Source organism: Bos mutus, chromosome 16, assembly GCF_027580195.1.
Source record: "Bos mutus isolate GX-2022 chromosome 16, NWIPB_WYAK_1.1, whole genome shotgun sequence".
Lineage (NCBI taxonomy): Eukaryota > Metazoa > Chordata > Mammalia > Artiodactyla > Bovidae > Bos > Bos mutus.
In genome coordinates this window covers 3,181,147-3,205,785 of record NC_091632.1, presented here as the reverse complement: position 1 = coordinate 3,205,785, position 24,639 = coordinate 3,181,147, and the positions used below count along the sequence as shown (strand labels likewise).

The 24,639-nt window shown below is 47.7% G+C and overlaps 1 protein-coding gene across 1 annotated transcript; it reads left to right on the top strand.

Annotated features, from left to right (window-relative positions):
- The first annotated feature begins 2,173 nt into the window (after positions 1 to 2,173).
- CTSE (cathepsin E) lies at positions 2,174 to 19,332 on the top strand. Its single transcript, XM_070384781.1, has 8 exons — positions 2,174 to 2,178; positions 2,877 to 2,919; positions 6,535 to 6,699; positions 9,096 to 9,170; positions 9,309 to 9,592; positions 11,253 to 11,265; positions 11,372 to 12,124; positions 14,323 to 19,332. The coding sequence occupies exons 1-8, from the start codon at positions 2,174 to 2,176 to the stop codon at positions 14,428 to 14,430; spliced, it is 1,446 nt and encodes a 481-aa protein (XP_070240882.1). The 3' UTR covers positions 14,431 to 19,332.
- Positions 19,333 to 24,639: the final 5,307 nt, after the last annotated feature.

Genomic DNA, 24,639 nt, shown 5'->3' with positions numbered 1-24,639 from the left:
AGATCACAGGCTCTCTAGTGAGACTTCCCAGGTTCAAGCCTGGTTCCATCATTATCAGCTGTTTGGCCTTGGACAAATGCCTTTACTTCTTTGAGACTGGGGTTTCCCTGGTGGCTTAGAGGGTAAAGCATCTGCCTGCAATGCAGGAGACCCGGGTTTGATCCAAGGCCCAGGTTGGGAAGATCCCCTGGAGAAGGAAGTAGCAACCCACTCCAGTATTCTTGCCTGAAAAATCCCATGGACCGAAGAGCCTGGCAAGCTACAGTCCATGGGGTCGAAAAGAGTTGGACACAACTGAGCGACTTCACTTTTCACTTTCACTTTTTTTGAGACTATTTACCTCATGGGGCTGTTGAAGGATTACATTAGTAAAGTCATTGAGAGAATAGCATTGAAACATGTATATTACCACATGTGAAGTGGATCGCCAATCCAGGTTCGATGCATGAGACAGGGTGCTCAGGGCTGGTGCACTGGGATGACCCTGAGGGATAGGATGGGGAGGGAGGTGGGAGGAGGGATTCAGGATGGGGAACACATGTACACCCATGGCTGAGTCATGTCAATGCATGGCAAAAACTGCTGCAATATTGTACAGTAATTAGCCTCCAATTAAAACAAAAAAATTTTTTTTTCAATAAATAAAAAAATGAAGCACTTAGAGCAGTATGTGGCATTAAATGGGCACTCAGTCAGTGCTGGGTGCCTGTCCTGATTCATGTGGTTTAGCCAGAGTATCAGTACTGAGTGCTTACTCAGGTCAAGCACTGGACTGAACGACACATAGACAGTCCTCATCCTGAGGATGGTCTCTTGGAATCCTCATACCATCCAAGGAATTCTTCCTTTTCTGTTTCAGAGGAATCTGAAACTCTAAAACAACTCCACTGTCGCGCAGTGTCACACAAATGGCAGGGCTGGAATCCAAACACTGTTTTATCTGCTTTAGAAATCTGCGCTCGGTGACAAGCACAGAAGCTGGTGGTGTTGACGTGTGTCCTGTTCTCTGGAAAATCTGAGACATGATCTGCTCTTCCTGCTTCAGGCACAGGGACCTGTGCACGCACATCGGCACCTGCCTGCACACGCAGTATTCCAGGGAGAAGCTTCCCCAGCGCCTGTGCCCTTGGCTGACTCTTCACGCAACAATTTCTGGTCAGAAAGGCATTTTCCCAGAATAGAGTTGATAGTGATTTTTGAAATGACTTCAACTAATTGAATTCTTGACATGGTGAGATGTTAGTGACTTTGAATCCTTATTTCCAGTTGCGCAAAAGCAGGAGGTTTGCCAAATCAAAGCAGATCAAGCCATGGGGGAGAGTACCCATTCAGTGCCAGATGCTCTTCATAGCAGTAAACCAGTGGTCTGAATGCCTTAAAATTTTGGTTTTCATAATTCTGTGTCTGGATTGGGGCAGGGGGCAGGTAAAAAGCAGAGGAGTGCATGGGGGGATTTTTTGCACCTGTCAGAAATACAATAATGATTCTTCCTGAGAGGCCCCTTGAAGCAAAACAGAAAATATTTGCAAAAAGTAAACAGTGACAAGATTTCTCATCATACAGCTCCTTACCACCATACTCCACCCTGCACACACCCTTCACTCTTCTTACAATTAGAAGGACTCAAAATTTCCACCATGTAGGAAATTAGTCTCTCTCCCTCTCTCTTTATCTCTTCCTCCTTCCCATCCTCTCTCTGTTTTTCTCTTCCAGGAAGAAATTCTTGAATGCAAAACCCTAGGGATTATCTAATTCAGACTGTCAACTTTAAAATCAGGAAAATCTGGATTTGAAACCTGGGTTTAAATGGCACATTATGCAAGTGACTTAAACCCTCTCTGCCTCAGTGATCTCATCTGTAAAATGGGCTTTAAAATACTACCTGATAGGCCTGGTGTGAGTATTGAATGAGCTAATGCTTGTAAAGTCCTTAGGGCAAAGCCTGACACATAACCTAAATGTATACACCAAAATGTTCCTTGTTATTATCACCCAATCCATCAGCTTCATTTTATAAACAAGGAAACTGGATTTAGAGGAAAGTGATCTATCCAAAGTCATGTGTAGAGAGAGTGGCAGAGCCCAGTCTTGATCCAGGCACCCCATCCGGGCCCTCTTCCTGCTGTACCACAACAGTGCAGTAGGTTCACCTTCAGTCATCAACTTCGGGAGCATGAGGTAGGGATGTTTTCCAGTTGGTCATGTCCGTGCTGTGCTGATGAACTAGGGCCAAGAGCATCCTGGGTTGCTCCTCGCGTGGTGGTCAGGAGCCAACTGAGCGGGAAGGGAAGGGCAGCTTATATCTTACAATGGCACACAGTCTCTGGGGTTATCAAGCCCCGGTAAAGCCAATTTCCACAGAGCCCTGAGCAACTGTCCTCCTATTATTAATTTACCTTCTGGAAGCTGAAGCTCCAGAAAGAAGTTGATTGGATAGTGTCACCACCACTCTCAGCTTTCAAATGTTTTATTAACAGACAAAACCCCTGCCTCCAATCCCCATCCCCGAGGCCCGAGGGTTTTGCTCTCTCCCCTCTCCCAGTGCTGAGACCGCTGAGGTTGAATCACTGCCTATACTACAGCCTGGTTTTGCCCACATGGTACCATTTCACCCCAGTGCTCTGCCCTCTCCCTTTTTGTAAAGAGCACACACACACACATACATACACGCACACACGCACATCACCCACAAGCCCAAGGGCTTTTGTTCCCTAGGGAAAGTGTTCAGATCTTCCACAACAGTATTTGGTTCCAGCCTAGGAGGATCGGAAACCTGCAGCAGGGGCAGGAGCGTTTCCAGAGATAACAGGATCCCAGGTTCTGACACAGTCCCAGGCTCCTACCTCTAATCTCTGCACACCTTCCAAATCCACCAGAGCCCGGAGCTCCTCGCACACCACCCACGATGAGTTTGATCTGGTCAGTGGCCAGATGGTCCGTGGCTGCACAGACCAACAAATTTCTTCTCACATCTGAGCCTACCAAACCTGCCACTCGCAACAGAGTTAAGGGGATGTGGAAACTAATTGGCCTGGAAGATGGGAGGGGAGGGAGGGATCACAGTGATCATGATGACAATTCTGCAGCAGAAAGATCAGGCTTGACTTCTAATCCTGGCCACCGAGTGAAGTGCATGCCCTTGGGTCAGTCACTTGACCTCTCTGTGCCTTGGTGTTCTCCCCTGCTACAGAAGTGGGCTTGCCTGGGGTGTCTGGAGGGAGTGTCTCAGGGCTAGGTTTCTATAATGACTGTCTTTAGTCCTGATGGCACGTATGGGTGATTAGGGGCAAACCACAGCAGATTCAGTGCTAAAACAAATTTTCCACATCCAGCCACTTCTAGCTCATGCTTTTTCCCTAATGTCAAAGGGAAGGACTCCTGGGAAGTTGGTAAAGGCCAAAGAGGCTTTGGTTCCTTGAGGACAGGGGTCAAGGGTCCAGGCTGGTCCCCAAATCCCTTTCGTGTCCTTTTTTAACATTTTTGGAGCCCAAGGCAGGGCCCAACTTGTCTCCAGGCTCCAAGTCCATCTGCCTCTTGGGCTTCAGAGATGGAAAGCAGAGCTCATAGCAGCACTGAAGAGACTTTCTAGATTTCTGGCTGATCAGGGCAGAGCTGACCTCATCCCAGGCCCCCCGCTCCTACTCCAGAGCTAACATGTGAGCCAGTGGTGGCCGCTGTGACACACGGTGTGCCTTGAGCTGCAGGCCCCCTCATTGTTGACTTAGAGGCAGTGAGAGAACTGGGTAGGTTCCTGTTCTCCTTCAACCTGGAGGGCTGAACTCTCCCTTCCTTTCCCACTTGACCTCTGTCTTCCCTTGCTGGCTGCCCAAACTGTAGACCTGAGGCTGTAGCACCAGGGCAGAAGCAACATCCCAGAGTCCTCTGTTAGTCAACACCTACAGCTGCATAGAGTCAGAAGTCTGGAATGTAATCCTTCCTGCATACAGCTCCTAATGACTCTGTTCCCTTATAAAACCTTGACTGATACAGATAATGAAGGTATGACAAAAATATGTCAAAATTTGTGCATGCACCTAATGTAGTCCTTCAAGAAACAACTATAGCCTGAAATGTGTATATTAGAAAAGCTGAAAATCAATGATCTCAGCATCTATTTCAAGCAACAAATAGTTAAGAAAACAAGAGAACAGATAAAGAAGAGCAAATCAAACCCAAAGAAAGTAGAAGGAAGAAAATAATAATAGGAAGAGTGGAGCATTCATAAAATAGAAAAGTCACACAATAGAGAAGAATCAGCAAAGCCAAGAATGAACTCTTTACAAAGATTAATCAAACTGGTAGTCAAAGTCAAAGTATCAGTTGCTCTGTCATATCCAACTCTTTGTGACCCCATAGACTGTAGCCCACCAAGCTCTTCTGTCCATGGGATTTCCCAGGCAAGAATACTGGAGTGGGTTGCCATTTCCTTCTACAGGGGATCTTCCCAACCCAGGGGTCAGCAAAACTGTTCAAGAAAGAAAAAAGAAAAGAAAACACACTACACAATATTAGACATAAAATGTAATACATTACTAAAGACACTACAAACATTAAAATGATAATAAGAGGATATCAAGAATAATTTTATTTCTGCAAATTTGACAATTTTAAAAATTGGCAAATGCCTTGAAAAATAGAGCCTATCAAAATTGACACAAGAAAAAAATTAGAAAATATGAATACTGCAATAGCCATTTAAACATTAAATGAATACTGCAATATCTACCTACATGTTGAGTCTACTATTTAAAATATTTCCACGAAGAAAACTTCAGGTCCGGGTAGCCTCACTGGTAAATTCCTTCAAACATTTAAGGAAGAAATAGCACCAGTCTTACACAAACTCTTCCAGACAATTGATAAATAAGGGACATTTCAAAGCTCATTTTATGAGGCCAGCAAAGGACATCATAAGAAATGACAATTACAGATCAGTCTCCTTCTCACAAATATAGATGAAAAGTTTTAAACAAAATATTAGCAAACAGAAACTGTATTTGTTTGTCAAAAATCGCTGAACTGTACACTTAAAAGGGTGAATTTTAATGTGTATGCATCATATCTCAATAAATCTGACTTCTAAGAAAGGGAAAAATGAATCAATTCACCTGTTATCAAACTTCCAATAGATTGTAGATATATATAAATGTGAAAGTAAAACAATAAAGGTTTCAGAAAAAAACAGGACAATGTTTTGATGACCCTAAGGTAGGCAAAACTTTCTGTAACAAGTTTTAAAAACTACTAATTATTAATATAAGGGTAAAAATTGATAAATTTGACTACATAGAAATTCATATATTCTGTTCATCAAAAAAAAAAAAAACACCATTAAGAGAGTGAAAACACCAGCCACAGTCTGGGAGAAGATGTTTATAATCCATATATCCAACAAAGCACTTGATTCAGAATAAAGACCTCCTACTAATCAATATGATTCTTGGAGATAACCCACTTCACAAGAGAGAATATCCAAATGTCTAATTTATTAGTCATCTGGAAACACAAACTACAACCTCAGTGCCTCCCACTGCATTTCACTAAAAGACTGAAGGGGGAAAGACAGGCAATATCCAGTATTGGTGAGGCTATGGATCAACTGAACCTTTCAAAACATTGCATATTGGAAACATCAAGTGATACAGTCACTATGGAAAACTCTGTCATATTCACTCAAACGAAACACTTGCAAACCCTGTCATCTAGCAGTTTTACTTCTAGCCATATATCTAACAGTAATATGTACACAGGCATGCGTGCTCAGCTGCTCAGTCATGTCCCACTCTTTGCAACTCTGTAGCCTGCCAGACTCCTCTGTCCATGGGATTTTCCCAGCAAGAATACTGGAGTGGGTTGTCATTTCCTCCTCTAGGGGAATCTTCCAGACCCAGGGATCAAACTGGCATCTTCTGCACTGGCAGGCAGATTCTTTACCACTAGGTCACCTGGGAAGCATGTTCACCAAAAGACAAGCAGCTCTGTTAGCACTAGTCAAGTACAGGAAACACCTCCAAGATCCATTGATGGTAGAATGGATAAATAATGACAATACGTTCATACCAGGGAATACTAAAGACAATGAAAATTCAACAGCATGCAATAACACCATGTTGAGTAACAAAAGCTAGATACAAAAGAATTCATACCATATGATTCCGTTCATATGAAATTCAAAAATAGGCAAAGACAAGTATAAGCTGTTGGAAGCCAGGGGGTTGATGGCTTCTAACAGCCAGTAATAACTGGTTGCTCTTAAGGAAAATCACAATTGAAGGGATGTGTGATGGGCCTTCTGGGGAGGGAGTTGTAATGTCTTATTTCTCAATTTAGGAGCTTGATTATGTGTGTGTATAGTTTATGAAAGTGTATATTTGTGATTTCTGTATTATACGTCAATAAAAAATGTTTACATAGAAAAGTGAATGGAAACACGGAGAAAACATTTAATCAAGCAAAGTTGAGTAGGGGAAGAATTCGCTTTAGCCACACAGGGATCCCCTGTATGATTCTCCTTCAGGCTTCACCATTACATAGGACTGGCTGCGGTCGGCCAGCAGTTTGAGAGAGTGTCATGGAGTAACCACGCATGCAGAGTCTGATGGGATTCGGGGCCTGGGATACCCCTGCTTGGCCGCTGAAGGGGAGACCCTGGTGTTCAACATGACAGCTGAGGAGCTGGTGAATCTATCCGTGTTTACTGTGTGTGTGAACAGGGAAGGCCTGTGAGGCTCACCAGATTAAGGTTACAACCACAGGGAAACAGCATGTCTAGACTTCAGCAGTCACAGTCCCTGGGTTAGAGCTCTGGCTTGGGCTAGTACCAGCTGTGTGATTTGGGGTGAAACATAGTCTCTCTGAGTATTGAGAAAATGGGGTTTGCCTCATAAAGTTGTTGAGGAAAAGACTTTGTAACCAGTACCACACTAGACTAATTGAAGAAATCCCTGGGATTAGACATTTATTTATGTAGTGAATAAATATTTATCAAGCCCCAGTTGTGTGCTGACCATGTTGCTAGTCACTGGGAACACAATGAAACAAGGAAGACAGTCCCTGACCTCAAAAAGCTTAATTCCAATGGGAGAAGGTGGGGAAAAAATTCAAAAGCTAGCTGACAATAAAATAATGGACATTAATGGATGGAATAACAAGTAATATACATACAATAGAATATTGGGCTTCCCTAGTGGCTCAGTGGTAAGGAATCTTCCTGCAATGCAGGAGACAAGGGAGTCGAGGGTTTGATTCCTGGGTCAGGAAGATTCCCTGGGAAGGGAAATGGCAACCCACTCCAGTATTCTTGCCTGGAGAATCCCATGGCCAGGGGAGCCTGGTGGGCTACAGTCCATGGGGTTGCAAAGAGTCAAACATGACTAAAGCAACTTAGCACACACAATAGAATATTATTCAACCTGAAAGAGGAAGAAAATTCTAATAGTATGAAACAAACTTATCACCAAAAAAAAAAAAAAAAAAGGACTGTACCGTTTCACTTATCACACCCCAAGTAGTGAAAGTAGAAATAGAAAGTAGAATGGTGGCCCCCAGAGACCAGGGAAGGGACAAGTGGGAAGTTATTGAATGGGTGTAGAGTTTCAGTTTTACAGGATGAAAAGCTTCTGGGGATTGGTTGCACAACCATGTGGTATGCTTAACACTGTTGAACTATACTCTTAAAAATGGCTTGATTTTATATGTGCTTTGCCAATTTATACAATTTTTATTTTTTTATACAATTTTTAAATTGCATGTTGTAGCTGGAAAAGGTCATGAGACTCACCTGTCTCTGGGCACTCTTACCTGGGGCCCCAGGAAGGTCAGGGAGAGATTTCTTACCTCTGACTGCTTCCCAGGGAGACTTGTCCTGAGCTTATCCTATTTCAACTGAAACCCAGTTCCCCCCTCACCTCTCCCATTTGGAGAGCCTTAAAACTCCTTACTCATTCCAATAATCACTGGAAGGACTGATGCTGAAGCTGAAATTCCAATACTTTGGCCACCTGATGCGAAGAGATGACACACTGGAAAAGACCCTGATGCTCGGAAAGATTGAAGGCGGGAGGAGAAGGGGATGACAGAGGATGAGACGGTTGGATGGCATCACCAGCTCAATGGACATGAGTTTGAGTAAACTCCGGGAGTTGGTGATGGACAGGGAGGCCTGGCCTGCTGCAGTCCGTGGGGTTGCAAAGAGTTGGACACGACTTGGTGACTGAACTGAACTGAATTGAAAACTCCTTAAAACAGCTTCCTCTCCAGCCTGGCTGCAGTAGGGACCATGCCTGAGCAGAACTGGGAGTAAGAGGGCAGGTTGTCTGGACACCTCCACTTTCTCCTTTCAGAGCTTCCTGCTCCCTTTCAGCCTGGAATGAAGTAAACTGTGATGGAAAATAGAAGACTTTGCAATGAGATTGACCTGGACTCAAAGCCCCCAGCTTACATTACTTCATCTCCCTGAGCCTCATTTTCCTCAAATGGACACTAGGTTGACATGAGAATTAATAAGATCAGGCAGGGAACATTCCTAGCATGGCGCCTTGCATAAAGGCCGTTAACAAACGTCAGTTTGTCCACTCTCGCACCTCTAAAACCACTTTCCTTAGTTTTCCACAAATGCCCATTTCCCCTGCCCCTTTACTGTTCTGCATATAGGGCCCCAAGTTTCGTATTTCACTGATCCTTTTCCTCCTGAAAACAAATCAGTTTTAGGTCCTATTCCCCAGGATCCTGCTAGGTGGTGGAACACATTCTAAAAAATAAACACGATATTAATAAACATTCAAGCTCCAATGAGTCATGTTGATTTCAAATAGCATTTTTGCCTAACACAAAGGAGTGGATAATGTGGAAATCCCAGGCACCACTACAAGAGTGGGGAAGATATTTGGAGCAAAGGGATATTGGGGGCATGCCACATGTCACATGGTGAATGTACATCCCAGGATGGTGCTGGCCTTGGTCCTACATGAGTTTGGCATGACCAGACCTGTGGTTTCCATTTTTCACCTCCCTACCCATCTATCAGAGAAGCAGGAGGATATTCACGAATCACTGAGCAGAGCTGTTTCTTTTTCTTTCTTTTTTTCCCGTCAAAGGTTCAGGCTGATCAGCTTACAGCTGTCGCTTGTAACTTGTCAACCTACAGCTGTCAGAAGCCCTCATCTCAGAGGGTAGGCTGACATTTCTGCCTGTCTCGGTACTTGCTGTGAGTGACCAAACCAAGAAGCAGAGTCCTGACCGAGGCTCAGCTCTCAGGTTTTCCAGCGGCCCTTCCTTGACAATCTGCCCTTCTTTCCATGTGGTGACATGGAGGTGGTGCAGGGAGTGAGCTGATTTTCAGAGGCTATGACCATTCCTGTCTCCCTGGGGACCTAAGTTGGGTTCTAGTCACCAAGCAAGGGCTTCCTAGGTGGTTCAGTGGTAAAGAATCCACTTGCCAACGCAGGAGACTTGGGTTCGATCCCTGGGTCGGGAAGATACCCTGGAGAAGGAAATGGCAACCCACTCAAGTATTCTTGCCTGGGAAATCCCATGGACAGAGTTGCCTGGTGGGCTATAGCACATGGGGTTGCAAAGAGTCAGACACGACTTAGCGACTAAACGACAACACGAGCAAGCAAGGCTCCTGGCAGATTGCAGTGGACACATAAGGATCCTCCACAGAGTGGTTACCAAGAGGGGAGAACACAGAGCAGGCAGAACTCAAATCTGATGAACGGAGTTGACTTGAATGAAACTACTGGTCACTGGGGAAGATTCCAGAAGCTGGTTGTGTGAGGTTAGAGGTAAGATGTGAGCAGAGGTGCAGGGCAGGACAGCAGGCACACGGCACCAACTCTCAGCTCCTTTCCTACACATGTGGTGCATCTTCCATTCAACAGACAGTAAATACTAACACTCAGCCAACTACTCATTCAACACAAATGAACATGTAAGACAGGGGCTAAGTGACATGGGGGTGCAGAAATAAGCTGGACTCGGATTTTGCCTTTGTAAAGCACTGCAGAAGAGGAAACATATGGACAAACTACTACTGTGTAGAGTGGAAGGTGGTCAGTGCTCCATAAGATGGGCCACCAAAGCGACCCAAAGGAAAGGGCGAGTCTACTTCTCTCCGAAGAACTCCTCAAGGGCTTCATGGAGGGGGCGGCATTGACTGAACCTTCACACACACATGCACTCAGAGGCATGGAACAATCGAGAGAAGTGGAGATAGATTCCTGCCACACACCTGGCACTGTTCCAGACAATGCAGGAATTCAAAGAAACATAATTTAAGGTTCAATTCAGCTGGGGGTAAATTCCTGCAAGAGAACAGGCATGTGCTTGGCACAGAGACACAAAAACCAAAAAGGCTCCAATGTTTACTGTCTACTGAGGGCTTTTCAAACCGAAAGGATTTATCCATCGTGGGTCATGACACCATTTTAGGGGGTCATGACCACCCTTATGGCAGAAAGTGAAGAGGAACTCAAAAGCCTCTCGATGAAAGCGAAAGTGGAGAGTGAAAAAATTGGCTTAAAGCTCAATATGCAGAAAATGAAGATCATGGCATCCGGTCCCACCACTTCATGGGAAATAGATGGGGAAACAGTGGAAACAGTGTCAGACTTTATTTTTCTGGGCTCCAAAATCACTACAGATGGTGACTGCAGCCATGAAATTAAAAGCCGCTTACTCCTTGGAAGGAAAGTTATGACCAACCTAGATAGCATATTCAAAAGCAGAGACGTTACTTTGCCAACAAAGGTTCGTCTAGTCAAGGCTATGGTTTTTCCTGTGGTCATGTATGGATGTGAGAGTTGGACTGTGAAGAAGGCTGAGTGCTGAAGAATTGATGCTTTTGAACTGTGGTGTTGGAGAAGACTCTTGAGAGTCCCTTGGACTTCAAGGAGATCCAACCAGTCCATTCTGAAGGAGCTCAGCCCTGGGATTTCTTTGGAAGGAATGATGCTAAAGCTGAAACTCCAGTACTTTGGCCACCTCATGTGAAAAGTTGACTCATTGGAAAAGACTCTGATGCTGGGAGGGATTGGGGGCAGGAGGAGAAGGGGACGACAGAGGATGAGATGACTGGATGGCATCGCTGACTCGATGGACGTGAGTCTCAGTGAACTCCAAGAGTTGGTGATGGACAGGGAGGCCTGGCGTGCTGCGATTCATGGGGTCGCAAAGAGTCGGACACGACTGAGCGACTGATCTCTGATCTCTCTGACCTACATTTTTTAATGAAATGGGTACCTTCATTGAAGTGAAGATATCAGAGTGAACCTCACATACTAAGCATGTTTCATGAAATTTTTGATGTGTGTGCATGTGTGTGTGTGTGTGTGCTGGGTTGAGAAGTAAATGTATTTCCAGAATGCCATAGATCTTACCCCCCACAAAAAAAAAAAAAATTCAGAGCCCTCATGTAGTGAGAGAGACCAAAATGGAGATTATTCCTGTGCTTCAGTGCATTAGAGAACCGGCAGCGAGTGAGAGCTGCTGGGGGCCAGGGAAGCTTAGGAGGAGACAAGAGAAGGGAGGGGAGGGAGTGGCTGATGATGCTTCCTTTACCTTCAGAATCCAGGCGGAAGGTACCAAGATGTTTGGCTCCGTGGGCCACCAGGTCACTGTGGACCCAAGGGACCTCTATCATCACAGGCCCCTCGGACAGCAGCAAGCAGCTGCACAGGCCACTGGGGCAGTGCCCAGCACGGAGAAGCGAGTGCTCGCCTGGGGCGGGGGAGGGGCTGGCAGTAGGCGAGTCAGAATGGAGACGCACCTGAGCGGGTCCTCAGTGCTGTGTTGTCGTAACACTGTAGAGTACGTCAACATCCGTGCCTTGCCGGAAGACACCTTTACCATCCCCGGAGTCCCCTACACCCTCCAACCAACTATCTACATCCTGCTGGTGAGAACGGCTTCCTTTTCTTCAAGTCACAGGCCGTCCTCACCCGCCTGCCACTTCCCCTTTTCAAACAGTCGCCTGCACTCAGGATGCCCCCTCCCGTCAGACCCAGTTTCAGGCATTCCCTCTGCCAGGGGCCCAGCTGCCTGGGGTGGGAAGGCCGTGGGGCTGCCTCTAATTTGCTGTTCTGCTGTGAAGCGGCAGCCAACCTTGCGCAAGACATTTAATGAGGTTTCCTGACATTGTTGGTGGTGAGGGGGGGTACTTTTCAACTGACAAAGTTTAATCCCTCAACCACCAAGACAGACCAGGATCCTTTCATCCCATTTTATAGATAAGGGAACAGAGATTCAGAGAGTTAAGTGATTCAAGATATGAGCTGCTGGGGTTGGGGTGGGAATACAGAATAAGGTTATATCTCTTCTAACATTCAAGCTAACATTCTCTTCAAACAAGAAAATGCTTGTTCCAGGGGACTGGTAGATTTGGAGAGTGAGGTAGAAAGGGAACTGCCAGGCGTTTTGGAAATCTGTGATCCCGAGTTTTCAACACAGCATTTCTTTGGCGACACACTCTAGTACACTGGCTTTGCCCAAGAGTTCCGCGTGGCATCGGGGTCGCTGCACCAGGTTGGAAGCAGTAAGACATAGATGGAGGGCTTGGCCTACCCCTACGCCTTGACCTCCGTTAACCTCTTCTCAAAGCCACCAAGTATAAATAGGCAAAGCAAATGAAAATGAACGTTTTGCTTTAAAACACAGCTCCGTGTCAAGCCCGCTAAACTCCTCCAACAAAGGAATTCTGGAGCTGTCACTGTGAACACCATGCTGAGGGCAAATTAGACATTCCAACCGCGCTCAGCTCATCGGCCGACCCTTCCCCCTCCAGTGCCCCACACTCTCTCGTGGCCGCTCCGTATGAGTCCCCGCTCACCCACACACCTCCCCTGGACCCTGATGGTGCCGTTGTCCTTTTATGCCAGCAGTTTCCAATCACAGCCGCCTCAACCCATCAAGGATGCTGTCATAAATCTGCATCTTTATCTCCTTCCTCTCAGGAAGACTCTGGAAGCCCTCAGTGAATTTTCCCAAACCCTCCTTGGCAACCTCAAATTTCAAATGGTTGTTGAAACGACAACTCCTACTTGTTAGACCTCAAGTTTCCACCAAATCGAAAAAGCAGGTTCGGGGAGGTCACACTCTTCTCATGGAAAAATGGATGCCTACTTGCCTTAAAGCCAGAAGAAGCCACTCAAATGATTCTTCTCAGAAAATCATCAAGAGAATAGCAGTGGTGAGTCACTTACAGAGCAATGTCTCTACTTTAACAAATTAAGTTGAGCTGTGCTGGAAACTAAAGAAACCAGAATTTAAGCCAAGATCTTCCAACGCAAACCTTTTGCTGTGCCAGCCATGCAACAAGGTTTGTTTTCCCAGTTGTAAAATGTGGGTGTATAACAGATGAACGATTATCAAAAATGTAGAATGTAGAACTTAGAAGCCAAGACCTACATATACGAAACTGTGCAAACACTTCATTGAGTGAACATGGATAGGTATATGAAAAGGGGAGAAAAACTGATCTCGGGTTGCCCCAGCCTATAGCAGAGGAAGCGGGGTTTCAGTTCCCAGCCGGAGACTGTAATCAGGCCAAGGCTGTGAGAGCACTGAGTCCTGGCCACTAGACCACCAGGGACCAGTCGCCAGTGGCACGGCCCTGGCCCATCAGCTGTGTAGGAGTGAATTTCCACATAGAGATGGGAAGTAGTGAAGCGAGTAAAATGTTTATTAGGAGGAAAAAAAGTATGTGCAGATAGACACATGCACGGGCTCAGAGAGAGTCAAACTCTCATGGCAGTTAGAATCACTTTTATGGGACATTTCTTCTGGGTTTCCTTTGGCCAATCATCTTGCTCTGCCTGGTTCTGAGTCCGTATTCGGTGTATTTTAGGGTCCTCCCACATGTGCACACGTATCTCTTGGCCAAGATGGATTCTAGTAAAGAGCCCCATGGGTAGCTGATATCACTTACTGTGGGGTGGCGCCTCCTCCCTTTCTGACCTCCAGAGAGCTTTTCTGCCTGTATGTAGTCTGGGAGGTCTCTTTAACTTCAAGAATCAGGAATCTGGAGTCTTTTATCTCTTGTCTGGGCAGGGCCCAGCCTGTTTCTCCCTCTAGTTTGCAGTATCTGAGCACTGGGCAGAACCTGCTCAGCTTGGGGCTTATCCATCTCCCGCCACAGAGCCCACCAGCCACAGCTGTGAAGCAGCTTTCCGGCACCATTCAGCACAGCTGCCACCACCACACAGCAGAGCCTCTCGTCAGCCCTACTTCCTCCTTTCCCTGGATTTGCATTCTTCCTTCCAACTCCAGAAATTCACGGCTGGAATGAAGTTTTGAGCCAGTGGCTTTCGAGATTCTGCCATCCAGCCTCCAGCGGGGTCCTTCTGGACACGAGGCAATACCTTCATTAGCTGCTTTTCCTCTGTCTTTGGCCAAGGGAACACCCGTGTGGGGCTGGCCCCAGCAGCCCCCTAAGCAGGGCCCGTGTGTCTGTGCCTATCCCCTTGGAAATTCAGTTGAGTATTCTCCACAGCTGTCAAAAAGTTGTTCTCGATAGAATGCAGTTGTTCAGAGCTGCAACCAAATTAGAGTGAAACAGCATGAGAGCGTACACACAAACACACACTCACACACACTTCGCACACACCCACATGCACACCAACTCCACCTCCATGATGGAAGAACTAACTGTATGTCCATACTTTTTATTACTTTTTGCTAATGGTGGACGTCTGGCCTGGGAAGACTTCTTACCGGAGCTGCTGGATAGTAGAATAACTTTGAGGTCCTAGGGGATGTGGGAACCACAACCACAATCCTAAGGAATATGGGAAACTTTTATTGCTTTACTGATTTCTGTCTTACAATGGAAATCTCCAAACATGTGCCCAAGCAGAGATCACAATGCAGTAAATCCCTGTGCACCCCAGCTCAATTTTTACAACACAGCCATACACGGCCAGGCCTGTTTTATCTTGCACCACCAGCCACTCCTCTCCCCAGCCCCACATACCTGGATTATTTTGAAGCAAATTCTTAGCATTATATTATAAATCATCACATTGAAAATTTATCCATAAACCTCTCTAATACAGGTATCCCCTGCTTTTCAAAAGTTCACTTTATACCACTTAGATTTTATGAAAGACATACATTGGTATCTGGGCTACCCAGGTGGTGCTAATGGTAAAGAACCTGCCTGCCAATGCAAGAGATGTAAGAGACGAGGGTTCAGTCCTTGGGTCAGGTAGATCCCCTGGAGGAGGGCATGGCAACCCACTCCAGTACTCTTGCCTGGAGAATCCCATCAACAGAGGAGCCTGGCAGACTACACTCCATATGGTTGCAGAGTCCGACATGACCGAAGTAACTTAGCCTGCAGGTACACACACACCAAAAAAGTTCATGACTATACATATATGCACACACTTTCTTTTGGTTTTGTTCTTAGTCTTTTTTGTCTTTATATATATAATATATGTATAGTCTTTTTGCCTATATATATATTTAACGAAATTATTGCTTTCAGAGTGAACTGAGAATAATCTGATCCAAATAAACCAAGAGCAGCATAAGAAATTTCTTGCCTGGGAAATCCCATGGACAGAGGAACCTGGCGGGCTACAGTCCACGGGGTCACAAAGAGTCGGACACGACTGAGCAACTTCACTATAGGCTTCCCTGATGGCTCAGTTGGTAAAGAAACTATCTGCAATGTAAGAGACCCCAGTTCGTTTCCTGGGTCGGGAAGATCTGCTGGATAAGGGATAGGCTACCCACTCCAGTATTCTTGAACTTCCCTTGTGGCTCAGCGGGTACAGAATCCGCCTTCAATGTGGGAGATCTGGGTTCAATCCCTGGGTTGGGAAGATCCCCTGGAGAAGTGAAAGGTTACCCACTCCAGTATTCTGGCCTAGAGAATTCCATCGACTGTACAGTCCATGAGGTCACAAAGAGTTGGACACGACTGAGCGCCTTTCACTTCACTTCACTTAGCATAATAGAGGGGTTAACAACACAAGCTCTGTGGAGGCAGGGCCGACGTTTAGAGAACACCCTCACAGTCTTTCTCCTCGAGGATGATTTCTACGTGGGCCGCTATGCTGGTGCAGCCGCCTGGTACCTGTGGTTCCAGGAGCCTGAGTGGTGCAGCTGAGTGTGAAGGTGATGCTTCAGTCACGTCTCAGGAAGTGAAAGCGCGCTCTGTCTCCAGGCTGCCCTCACCCGGTTCTGTTCTGAACACTCTGGCCCCTCAAAGCAGAAGTGACGCTTTCTGTCAGTATGGACTCGACTCCTGCTGCCTGTGTAAACCTGCTTAGCCCAAATAGCTGCTTTGGGTTTTCCACAACTGACTTTGGCTCCTTGTGACCTTCACCTCTGAAATCCAGGACCCTGTTCCATGCCTGACACTAGGTCACCACCTCTCAGGGACGGGCCGAGAGCTCTGGCCAAGCTTCACCGTGCCCTGGGAAGGATGCTGCACTCATTTCCTAGGGCTGCCACAGCCAGGCACCACAGAGTGAGTGGCCTAAGTCACAGTTATCTATTGCCTCACAGTTCTGGAGGCTAGAAACCAAGACGGATGGTGTCAGCAAGGCCACACTCCTCCTTGGAATCACGGGGAAGAATCCTTGCTCACCTGAGCCAGCCTCTGGTGGCGGCTGGAGTCCTCGCCGTCCTGGGCTTGCAGCTGTGCCGCTCTGAGCTCTGCCTCCCTCATCCCCTGATGCCGTCCCCGTGTGTGTCTGTGTCTCTTCCTTCTTATAAGGACACCGGCCATATCAGATGGAGGGCCCACCCCACTCTAGAATGACCTCATCGAAATTTTAATTGCACTTTTAATGACCCTATTTCCAAATAGGGTCATTCCGAGGCATAGGGCTTCAGACTCCAACCTATCTTTCAGGAGAACAAAATTCAAGCCAAAGCAAATGCTCTGATAACTAACTGCTCTTAGAAGGACCCCTAAAGTCCTTTCAGGGGTTTTTGGTGTTTTGTTCTTCTTTTCTTTTTCTTCTTTCCCTCACAAAAAAATCTATAAATCAGGCAGAGGAGGTTTTCTTACCTTGCTTTGTTAATGGGGAAATTGGAGTATAAAACAGTGACACAATTTGTCAAAAATAGAGATAAAAATAGGATGCATGTCTCGCAGCTCCTCACCCACAGCTTCTGATTCATATTCCTCCCCCGCTCGGGTAACTGGCAGTTCAGGGCATGTCAAAGGTAAAGATGAAAGGTTGATTCCAGCCAGTCTCCCTAACAATGTTTTCTTGTTAAAATAAAAATGTATAAGCTGCTGAAAGATTAGTGGTTGCTGACTCCCCCAAAGAATCCAAACACGTTCCTCCTGCCTGCTCCTACATGGAGATAAGATCCTGCCAAGAGGATTCCAGGGAACCTGCTATTGTTTGTAGGGGTACAGGAGGCATCACTTCCTTGAGGCATCGTCCTCCTGTTCTAAGTCCTATAGCCTCTCCTGGGGGGCCTGGGGTTCCCATCATCACCACCGACATGACAGGAAGAATACAGGCCTCAAGTCACCCCTGTCTGAGGCTCTCATCTGGGAATGGGAATCTTGAGTGGACCCCACAGGGTGGAGGGGCGCCTGGCACTGAGTCGTGCGTGGCAGGCACACAGAGGCAGCTCCTGAGGCCTCAGCGATGAGGTCGTCAGGGCTTCTCTGCTTCTGTCCTTCCTGCTGTGTCTACTGTTCTCAGCTAAAGAGCTCTGGCATGTGCATATCACCATGGAAGGGACGCTGGGATAACTGCCCCATGTGGACGTCAGTGGCCTCAGGAGCACAGCTCAGTGACTTTGGCTAGGGAGCTCTTAAAAGAACTTGTGCTTGAGAGGAGGTATGCAAGAACTCACCCAACATCCACACAAACCTGGGGTGTGTGGACGACATCAGGGTTTAGAGCCACAAGGCCAGGCCTCAGGGCCATAGTGTGTTCCACTCCTCAGCTTCAGCATCTGCCCTCGTCTTTTCCACACTTGCTAGGTTATGACATAACACTAGCTTCTTTAACAGAGAACCCCACCTCCCGGCCAAATCGAGTGGCTTAACACAATCGAAGTGTATTCTTCATTCATGGAGAGGCCAGTTAAAAAGACCATGCTTCCAAACCCTGGACTCCATGTGCCTGTGGTTCCCGCACCCCCTTGGACCTCAGAGTCATTCTACTGTCCTGTGGACAGGGAGAGTGCAGCAGCTCTGCTAGGAAGTCTTCCCAGGCCAGATCTAAAAGCGGCCCAGGTACCAGCGGGACACTTCTCTGGATTTATTTGACTTGAGGTCTACAGGAGCAGGCGCTCTGTCTTGTTCATCATTCTGTCCATCGGCTAAAATGTGGTCCACGGCCACACCTGTCTACAGGGGCTGGGAACGGGTGGCGAGCTGTGGCCTGGCAGTGTACGGGGGCTTGAATGAACACTGGTTGTCTCTGCTTCACCAGGCCTCTTGCAAGGGTCCCTTCTTTTCTCCTGCTTCTTAAATGTGAGTGTGTCTCGCGTCTGCCTCAGCCTCTTCTCTCTGTCCCCTTCCCACCACTCTGGGATGGGGTGTCTCTGCTGGGTATGGCCTATGGAGACAGTTCCCGAGTTGACAGACAATCTCTAAACCTGTGACTTTTTCAAATTAGCTCCTGTATCTTTGTTTCTCAATCCTGCAGTAGTCTGGTCATACAATTCTTTCATTTGCCCAGCAAATATTTATGGAGCCCTACCTTAGTCCTATTTCCCTAAGGGGAAATTTTTTTGAAATGCCTAAGTCAGAAGCTTATATTTAACTTTTTATTGGGAAGTTCAATTCCAAGGAAACAAGAAAGCGGAAAAGGGAAGTGAGAAAGACAGAGAAGGGGAATAGATACAAGGAGGTGATCTCAGAATGGACCATTGGCAGGATGATGTGAGAGCCATGAGTGAGTTAGGACTCCTATCTGCCAGCATCTTTCTTCTCCTGGATCTGTTGCTCAGAGCCTTTCTTGGGGGATTTGGTCCCTGCACGTCCGACTTGTAATTGCGTCCTCTCCAGGAAACTCCTGGGAGCCAGGGTTCCTGCCATCCCCCCAGCCTGGGAGGAGGCCCAGAACCCTGTGCTTGGTCAGCACCCTGCCCGCAGGCTCCTTGACCCTGGTGGTCGTGTTCACAGGTCTGAGACCAGGGAACGGCAGGAGCCCTCCCCAGTATTGCTCTGGCCAGAAACAAGATGTGGAGCGGGGAAGAGGCAGGCTTAGCCCAGAGCAAGTGCCAGGCACAGAAGCCTAGGCACAGAAGCGTGCACCAGACAGGCAGAGTCTGCCCTCACGGAGCCTAACTGGGGTCAAGAAGACGTCCCGCTGACAGGAGCCCCGTACCACCTGCCAATCGCGTTGTCTCCCCCCAGGGTGAGCGGCATCACACCCTGACCCCCCCCCCGGCTGCAGCCTCCTCTACAGAGCTGGCAGCTCCCCTGGCCCTCACATGCCCTCCATCCCCCGAGCAGTCCTCAGGTTCAGTCAGCGACCATAAGCACCCTCCAAGTGCCTGAAGTGAGGGCAGGCAGCGTCTTGCTCCCCACCGAGTACGGGGCTTGCAGCCACACCTGGCCCAGTAGGGCCGCCAGGACGTCTGCCGGGCGGTGATGGCGCCAGGCCGCGGCTTAACTCCACGGCGGCCCTGGCAGGTCTGTCACAAGATCGCTTCCGCCACTTGTTCCTTTATGCCCCAGTCACTGCCTTTCACCAGGACTATTTCCGGAGCATCCCAACCATCTGACCGGGTCTCTCCTCCCCCAGACACATTTCGGAAGCCCGGCTCTAACCACATTTGCCCCTGCTCCAGCTTCCCAGCAGCTCCTCACGGCTCACCTCAAAGCCAGGCTCCGGGCTCCCGGGCTCTGGAGGGCCTGGCCTCCGTCTCACCTCCTCCCTCCACTCCCGTGTCTTCTACCCTGGACCAAACAGAGCCACCTCCATTTCCTCAGCTTCATAGTTTACTTTCAAGATTCTTTCTTCGCTGTTCACCAAAGGTGCACAGTCCCCAGAAGGACTTCTTTTCAACAGATGTTGACATTGTAGCCACGAGATATTAGACCCAGTGCCACAAAAATCCAGGTTGGCGTCTCAGCGCTGTGGGGTGCGCCTGTGAAACGCCCAGCCCTGACAGGTGCCTTTTTTGTGCCATCTCTCTTCTGCCAAGCAGATCGGCCCCTCCTCTTGAAACCAAGGGGGGCCCTGTGGGGCTCCCAGCACAGAGGCCCTTTCCCCCTCATTTCTTGTAGGCAAGACTCCAGCCTCCGTGACCTTTCCTGAGGTCCAAAGGGCAGATGTGAACAGTTGCTAATCAAGAGAGGAGCCACCAGGAACCACCTGAGGCAAGGATTAAAGGGCCCAAAGGTTTAGGAGACTCTGCACACACCCTCTTCTCATCAGCAAGCCTACTCTTGGGAAGTATTGTTACAAAGCTTCTCATCAAGTCCTCCCGGGGAGGACACTTAGTTTTCAAGGTGGGCGTCTGCTGTGTCACCCTTTGCCTGGCAAAGGAATAAAGCTGTCCTTTGCTACTTCACCCGAAACTCTGACTCTGAGACTCCATTCAGCACCAGTGTGCAGAGAAGCTGAGCCTGCATCACTCTCCCTGCCACCCAGGGCCCACGCCGTCCCCCACCAAGACCCCTTTCATAGTGAACCTCACTCCCTGGCCACATACCACGCATCTGCACATGTTCCCAAGGCCTGCATCTTCCCATGAAAATCCTTCCTCTCCACAAAGCTTTCCTGTTTGAGATCCTTTAAATCACAACCCTTTAGCTGTGTTTCTTATACCATTATTTGCACCATGTCTTATTCCCACTGATAAAATGCCAAGTATCCATTTTGTGTCCCCACGAAGGGTCTGACGCGTGAAAGAGAAAGAAAGGAAGGAAATTCAATGAACACATAGTCAGGGCCTCCCCCACAGAGCAGAGGCCAGATGCCATTTTCCAGTGGAGCCTGCGTCAGAGGGAGAGAGGGGAAGCTGCTGACTTTTGATCCATGTGGACAGAGGAAGCAGAGACTAGAGCCCAAAGGTGCTTGGTGACTTGGCTTCCCAAGGCGTTAAGGGCAGTTCTGCAATCATCGCCTGAAAATTTAGGTTTCAGTCTCACGTTCAAAATCAGCTGAGGACAGCCCACTTCCCCTGCTCACAAGCACCCACAGCAGCCAGGGGCCCATGATCACTTCTACATGCTCTCTAAAGAGGCTCAAATGTACTTCTATAACTTTACAGATACCTGTCTGTCCCCTCCCCCAGCACACACGTGTCATTTAAAACCGGGTCTCAGAAAAGAAGAATGGGGGCCGGGGGATTCCAAAGGGCACCCATTTAAAAGCAAATCGGCTGTCAGAAACCAGTGGTTGTCCTGAGGGTGAACTGATACACCCTTTCAGTTCAAGTAACCAAGAGGAATTTGCCCTGGAATTTTTCCAACTTTAATGTATGCTGTCCAATTATTACACTTCATGAAAATCACTGCACCCTCCCTCCAGGCATGTTTGCCAGTGAAACAAAGAAACGAGTTTCAACTAGAGCTTTTGTTCCATCAAACACTCCTTCCCAGGCCCTGTATCTGTCACTACATGTGGCCAGGTGTGGGTTCGAGGATATTAAGTCCACCCTTAAGAAATGTGTAGTCTAGTTGACCAAACAGACCTAGACAGTAAGCAGCGATGAAGCAGTATTGGAGACTCAGACTGGATAAAGGAAGAACTTTCTAACAATGAGGACTATTAAACAAAGGATGGACCTCATGAGGAGCGAAAAATCCCACCTCAGGAGGAATGTGGGGATGGGGGGCAGGCACATCCCCAGTGTATAAACGTATTATAAGCCTTAGAGGGGTTCCTTGGGATCTGGACTCACCTCATTTGCAAGTAGATCACAATAAACTGGAAAATTCCAAAAGAGATGGGAATACCAGACCACCTGACCTGCCTCTTGAGAAATCTGTATGCAGGTCAGGAAGCAACAGTTAGAACTGGACATGAAAAAACAGACTGGTTCCAAATAGGAAAAGGAGTATGTCAAAGCTGTATATTGTCACCCTGCTTATTTAACTTCTATGCAGGGTACATCATGAGAAATGCTGGGCTGGAAGAAGCACAAGCTGGAATCAAGATTGCCGGGAGAATATCAATAACCTCAGATATGCAGATGACACCACCCTTATGGCAGAAAGTGAAGAGGAACTAAAAAGCCTCTTGATGAAGGTGAAAGAGGAGAGTGAAAAAGTTGGCTTAAAACTGAACATTCAGAAAAAGAAGATCGTGGCATCTGGTCCCATCACTTCATGGCAAATAGATGGGGAAACAGTGGAAACAGTGTCAGACTTTATTTTTGGGGGCTCCAAAATCACTGCAGATGGTGACTGCAGCCATGAAATTAAAAGACGCTTACTCCTTGGAAGGAAAGTTATGACCAACCTAGATAGCATATTCAAAAGCAGAGACATTACTTTGCCAACAAAGGTCCGTCTAGTCAAGGCTATGGTTTTTCCTGTGGTCATGTATGGATGTGAGAGTTGGACTGTGAAGAAAGCTGAGTGCCGAAGAATTGATGCCTTTGAACTGTGGTGTTGGAGAAGACTCTTGAGAGTCCCTTGGACTGCAAGGAGATTCAACCAGTCCTTTCTGAAGGAGATCAGCCCTGGGATTTCTTTGGAAGAAATGATGCTAAAGCTGAAACTCCAGTACTTTGGCCACCTCATGCGAAGAGTTGACTCATTGGAAAAGACTCTGATGCTGGGAGGGATTGGGGGCAGGAGGAGAAGGGGACGACAGAGGATGAGATGGCTGGATGGCATCACTGACTCAATGGACGTGAGTCTGGGTGAACTCCGGGAGTTGGTGAGGGACAGGGAGGCCTGGCGTGCTGCGATTCATGGGGTCGCAAACAGTCGGACATGACTGAGCGACTGAACTGAACTGAAGTGAAACTTACTTTATTCCCCTTTAATCTGCCAACCATAGTCACCCAAGGCATAGTTACAGGCAGCTCAAATGAACCTCACGCTAATGGTACTGAGCAGGACCCTGTGGGACTCTAGGGTGATAGGGAGTAACCACACAAAGTAGGTGACTGAATCGTTAATCCCACTAGGGAGCTGTCAAAAAAAAATATGGGAGACCCCTATACGTTAATGATTACTCAAGAAAGTAGGTTTGCTTAACCACAAAACCAAGCAGGCTTGCTTAGCAACAAAACCACGCAACAGAAGCACGCGACACCCCCCAAACAATGAAACAATGATGGCAAGAGAGCATGCACTGCCCAGTGAGCTCAGTGTGTTAATGATCCCTAGGACACGCTCTCTGCACACATGGAAAAACAGTAACTGTGGACCTCGCCTGACCCCGGAGGGATGAGAAAACTCCCCTGCTCACGCTGGAGGAGGAGCTGCTGATGGAAACATGATGTCTACTCAGGAAAGACAAAGCAGTTCTTCTCCGGCTCCTACTTTTCCTTTGATTATAAAACTGTAGCCCACCAGGTTCTCGGGTGCGGCATTTCTCAGCTGCCACCTGTAAGCCTCAGCAGCAGCCTATTCTGACAAACCACTTCTCTGCTGCCACTGAACTCTTCTCTGCACTGGGACATAAGGACTATGGCACAGGCTCTTCGGAGGCTCCGGAAATGACACCTAACAGCTTCAAAGGCACAGAATCTTTCTCTGTACTTCATTTCTTTGATTATAGGAAAAAGCCTTCATTCAGCCTCTGTGACCTACTCTGAGCGCCAATGGGCAGTTTCAAGGAGTTGTTAGTTAGGGAAGGGAGGGGATGCAGGACAAGGGAGAAGCAATGCAGACCAGCCTTGGGGCAAAGTCCTGTTTCTCCATCAACAGATACACACAACACTATCTTTCAGCTATTTTGCAGGTACTGAAACCCCCTCCAGGTGAGAGAAGTTAAGGATTATCAATGGTATGCCGCCCACAGGCATACAGACCCCAGACCAGTTGGACCTGAAGGATGAGGGTACTGACTTCTACTTACCTCATCCAAGAATGTCCATGAGCTGATCACACCTTCTTTGAACAATTACTATAAAACCTCTCACCATCTTCTTAGGTTGGGACACACAATTTTGAGGTCATTAGCCCGCTGTGTCCCCCCCTTTACCTGGCAAAGTAATAAAGCTATCCTTTTCTGCTTCACCCCAAAGTCTGTCTCTGGGATTTGATTTGGTACTGGTGTACAGAGAAGTTGAGCTTTAGGGAACACTAACATTTTAACTCACTGTAGGTTCCTAAGAACTTCAGGTTGGGTCACACGCTCTTACCTGAGAAGCCTGGGGAGATGTCAGGACTTGCCTCCCATCTCACGAGTCTGGTTATGTGTGTGTGTGTGTCGGGGGTGGGGGGCTGGTGGGGAGGGAGGTATTGATATGGTGTGCGTGTGCAGCGTAAGAGTGAGGGCAAGGTGTGAGGACCAGAACCTCTCCCTAGCAGGCTGACGGCAGGACACACGTGAGTCTGATAATTCAACCAGCAGAAGGGCAGCTTTACTGGCTGGCTTCCAGCAGCATTTGCAGAAGTTCCTAAAAACAGCCAGAGGCTTTTTATGGTAACAGACCCTCTGAGCCACAGACTCAGATCCTCAGGCCTCTCCTGCCTCATCCCTGCCATCCGCCCCGCCTGTCCTGCCCTGCCTCAGGGCCCAGAGT

Excerpts from the sequence above, each read along its gene's own strand:
- CTSE (XM_070384781.1), top strand. Across the intron at positions 6,700-9,095 it reads TGAATCTATCCGTGTTTACT|GTTCAGGCTGATCAGCTTAC; the intron begins GTGTGTGTGAAC and ends TTCCCGTCAAAG. Across the intron at positions 9,171-9,308 it reads AGAAGCCCTCATCTCAGAGG|GGAGGTGGTGCAGGGAGTGA; the intron begins GTAGGCTGACAT and ends ATGTGGTGACAT.